Below are 3,367 nucleotides of genomic sequence, written 5' to 3' on the forward strand. Positions count from 1 at the left end.
AGGTCGTCTGCGTGGGCAAGGTGACGCCGATTGTGCATTTCACCATGGGAGGCGCTGCATTCGACGCAGAGGCACGCGTGCTGCGGCGAGGGGCGGGCGGCGTGCTGGAGCCGATTGAGGGACTCTGGGCAGCTGGTGAGATTACTGGAGGCGTCCATGGTGACAACAGACTAGGAGGGTCATCTCTGCTCGAGTGTGCAGTGTTTGGGCGAATGGCTGGACAGCAGGCCGCAAAGGCTTTGTCGGGGTGATGGCGTACATGCCCCTGAACCCCTGAACCCGAGCCGCCATCTGTTCCACAAACCGGCAAGACATCATCGCATGCCCGTAACGTTATTCGCACAGATCGCACAAGTCTGACAAGGTGCACAAGTCGCAGTAATTGACTGAATGTTTCGTTATTGATTTCTCCAGAACACCAGACCGTGTCATGTACTCAGGCTACCAGTATCTTCCCCTTCCTTCAAAATGTCATCCAGAACCAGCTCCACCCACAAAAGTAAATTTTTTGCTCCCATATCGTACCATATTTGTATGTAAATACATTTGCAAGCGCCATGCTAAGGTCCGCCCTCTGAGAAGGAGGGCGGCTATCAAAATCCAGAGACAGCACATGCTACCAAATCAAAATGGACACCAAGTCCCAGGCACCGTTTAGAAGCCAAGGAGGCCGTTGAAGACGTCCGCCACCGCGGCGCTGCGGTCGCCGGAAGCCTCAACCTGAGCCTGAGCGTCCTCCCACTGCGCAATGGCCGCGGCGTTGGCATTGCAGACGTTGATGAGCTGGTCGCAGATGCGGTTGGTGATGATGTTGGGGTTGAGAGCATCCTGCTGTCCCTGGGCGACGAGAGGGTCGGTGGGAAGGAAGGTGCCCTCATTGGCGGCGCGGTTGCCACGGCCGAGCTGGAAGTCCATGGTAGGCGTGCACTGGCCAAAGTCGGCGGCACCGCCAGCATTGCCTCCAGCGTTGCCTCCAGCGTTGCCGTTGCCGGCGTTGCCGTTGCCAGCATTACCGTTACCAGCGTTGCCGTTGCCAGCGTTACCGTTACCAGCGTTACCGTTGCCAGCATTACCGTTGCCGGCATCAGCGCCAGCTCCGGCTCCAGCATCAGGAGCAGGAGCAACAGCACCACAGCCGTTACCGGCATTGTTGTTGTTACCAGCGTTGCCGTTGCCAGCATTGTTGTCGCCGGCATTGCCGTTGCCGGCGTTGGCGTCCGTGCCGTTGCCAGCGTTGTTACCAGCTCCAGCGTCGGCTCCGGCTCCAGCGTCGGCTCCAGCTCCAGCTCCAGCTCCAGCTCCAGCTCCAGCACCGGCACCGGCACCGGCACCGGCACCAGCGGCAGCCTGGCCGTCAATCTTCAGATCCGAAAATCCGTTGGCGATGAACAGGTCGGCAACCGAGACGCCGGCAGCGTCAAGGGGCGTCTGCAGAGATGAAGCGCTGAGCTGGTTGGCCAGGGCCGAGTTGGCGACGGCAGGGTCAATGGCGGGCAGGATGCCGCGCAGGGCCTCGGTGGCGGGCAGGCTGGCGTCACCGCAAATGTTGGGAATGTCGGAGGTGAAGGGGTTGAAGTTCTGCTCGGCAGCGACGACACCGGCAGCGGCGGCAATGACAGCAGGGTCGTTGCCGAGGGTCGTGACAATGTTGTCAGCGAGGGTCAGCTTGGCGCAGGGGTCAGCACCGCCGAGGAGGACGCCGGGGACGCCGCCGGCGAGGGTGGCAGCCTGGCCGGACTGGCCAAACTGGCCGTCGAGGGCGGAGACGGCGGCGACAGGGATCTGCTCCTGGCCAAAACGGGCTTCGACGTAGGCCACGAGGGCGGAGATGAGGATAAGCTTGGCAGAGGCAGACATGTTGGATATGTTGACGAGGTTGGTTGTTGTGGTTGTGAGGAACGAAGTGAAAACTGATATTCTGTCAAAGAATGAAAGAGGCCGGCTAGCGGTTGTAGTTGGATAGTCTTGCGAGTGAGGGAACGTAAGAATAGAATGGAAAAAGAGTTCACAGAACCTAAAGATAGAAGGTAAGAGAAGGAAGGTAAGGAAGACCTGAGAGCGAAGGAAGACTTGATGAAGCTGGATGTGGATGAGGAGGGGGAGAGAAAGAAGCATAACTCGACGGATGGGATGGGACGATTATATAGGGAGAAGAGAAGTGAGAGGGTCGTCAAGTCGCATCTCGTCCCCCGGCATGCCTAGCTCGCCGGGCCTCATGTCCCACGGTCGATGCTGTCTGTGGTGGGTGTCATCCCAACTCGAGGCTTCGCTGTCGATCGGCTCCGACGCGAGGCGGAGGGACAGCAGGATCCGAAATGACGACGGGGATGCCCTGAAGTCGATCACACGGCCGCATTGCCAGAAGATGGTGCGGCAGCATCACAGATGCACAGGTGCCTGCCATCCCAAAGCTCGGTCTCATCCGACGGGGCTCGTCTCAAGATGACCCAAAAAGAGAGAGTTGATGCTAAGGCCGAAGAATGGCACCCTTGATACAGGGCGCTCAAAGAAGCGCGAACCCAAACGGGGGCGCTAATGGTTGGGTTCTCTGGAAGCGAGGTAGCGATGAAGCGCCTCGAACAGGGCCACCCCGGTCGACGACCAGCTGACAGACCGCCGTTGAGACGAGGGCGTCCCAAAGTGGAGAGAGCCGACAGAGTAACTCTCACCGAGGCGGCTCTGAAGCTTAAGGACGACAGATCTGGGCAGGCAAGGCACTCGGCAATCATCTGAGGACTGTCCTGATGAAGTCGAGTGTTCCGAGTCATAGGCGCGGGCCATCAGTCGTTGTCAAGGCCTCCGTTGCTGTGAAGCTGCATTAGCGGTCAATCTCAACTCGCTGTGAAGGTGAAAGTCAATCTGTGCTCATCAGACTTGGCAATTTGCAGATCCTCTTTTGTCAGCTTCTCTTTCGTCTCGTGGGCTGGGCGACGTGCGTCGGTCTCTCTCGCTCGAGGGGCGACGGCGGTGATGGCCAGGCCAGAAAACATGATCGTCGCCGTCCAGTCGCAGTGCTGCGACGCCAGCGTCAAGGAACCATGTCATGCTCCGCTCCAGGTTCCAGAAACGCGGCACGGGGGTTACGGGTGGAAGCAGGGTGCTCCAAGGTAACGTCGTGGGACGTGCATTGGTGTCTAGACCTGGACAACAGCGCGCCGTTGCAGCGGGGCTTCCTCGTCTTGGGGAGGCGCTGTTTTAAGCTCGTGGGGAGGGGCTCGGATTGAGGCTCGATCGGGCCATGGTTTGCGTCGAAATGCCAATATGGCTGGCGAACAAACGTTTCTCTTGGCTCTCTGGCCATGGTGAAGGTGCTTTTCCAGACGAGACTAGAGGTGTGCGGTTTGTGAATGTGGATGGCATAACAGAG

The 3,367-nt window shown here is 59.1% G+C and overlaps 2 protein-coding genes across 2 annotated transcripts in view; one reads left to right on the forward strand and one right to left on the reverse strand.

Moving 5' to 3' along the window:
• VDBG_07335 (FAD dependent oxidoreductase) overlaps window positions 1-251 on the forward strand; it is a gene marked incomplete at both ends in the record, with an annotated part of 1,748 nt that extends 1,497 nt beyond the window's left edge. Inside the window, one exon of the mRNA XM_003002718.1 lies at window positions 5-251. Within this exon, the coding sequence (XP_003002764.1) occupies window positions 5-251 (247 nt within the window). The remainder of the gene's footprint in view (window positions 1-4) is intronic.
• A 403-nt stretch (window positions 252-654) lies between these two features.
• Window positions 655-1,857, reverse strand: VDBG_07336 (conserved hypothetical protein; the record flags this gene model as incomplete). The annotated part of the gene is made up of 1 exon (XM_003002719.1): window positions 655-1,857. The coding sequence occupies one exon, from the start codon at window positions 1,855-1,857 to the stop codon at window positions 655-657; it is 1,203 nt and encodes a 400-aa protein (XP_003002765.1).
• Window positions 1,858-3,367: the final 1,510 nt, after the last annotated feature.

The sequence above is a fragment of the Verticillium alfalfae genome, genomic scaffold (genome assembly GCF_000150825.1).
Source record: "Verticillium alfalfae VaMs.102 supercont1.9 genomic scaffold, whole genome shotgun sequence".
In the NCBI taxonomy this organism is placed as follows: domain Eukaryota; kingdom Fungi; phylum Ascomycota; class Sordariomycetes; order Glomerellales; family Plectosphaerellaceae; genus Verticillium; species Verticillium alfalfae.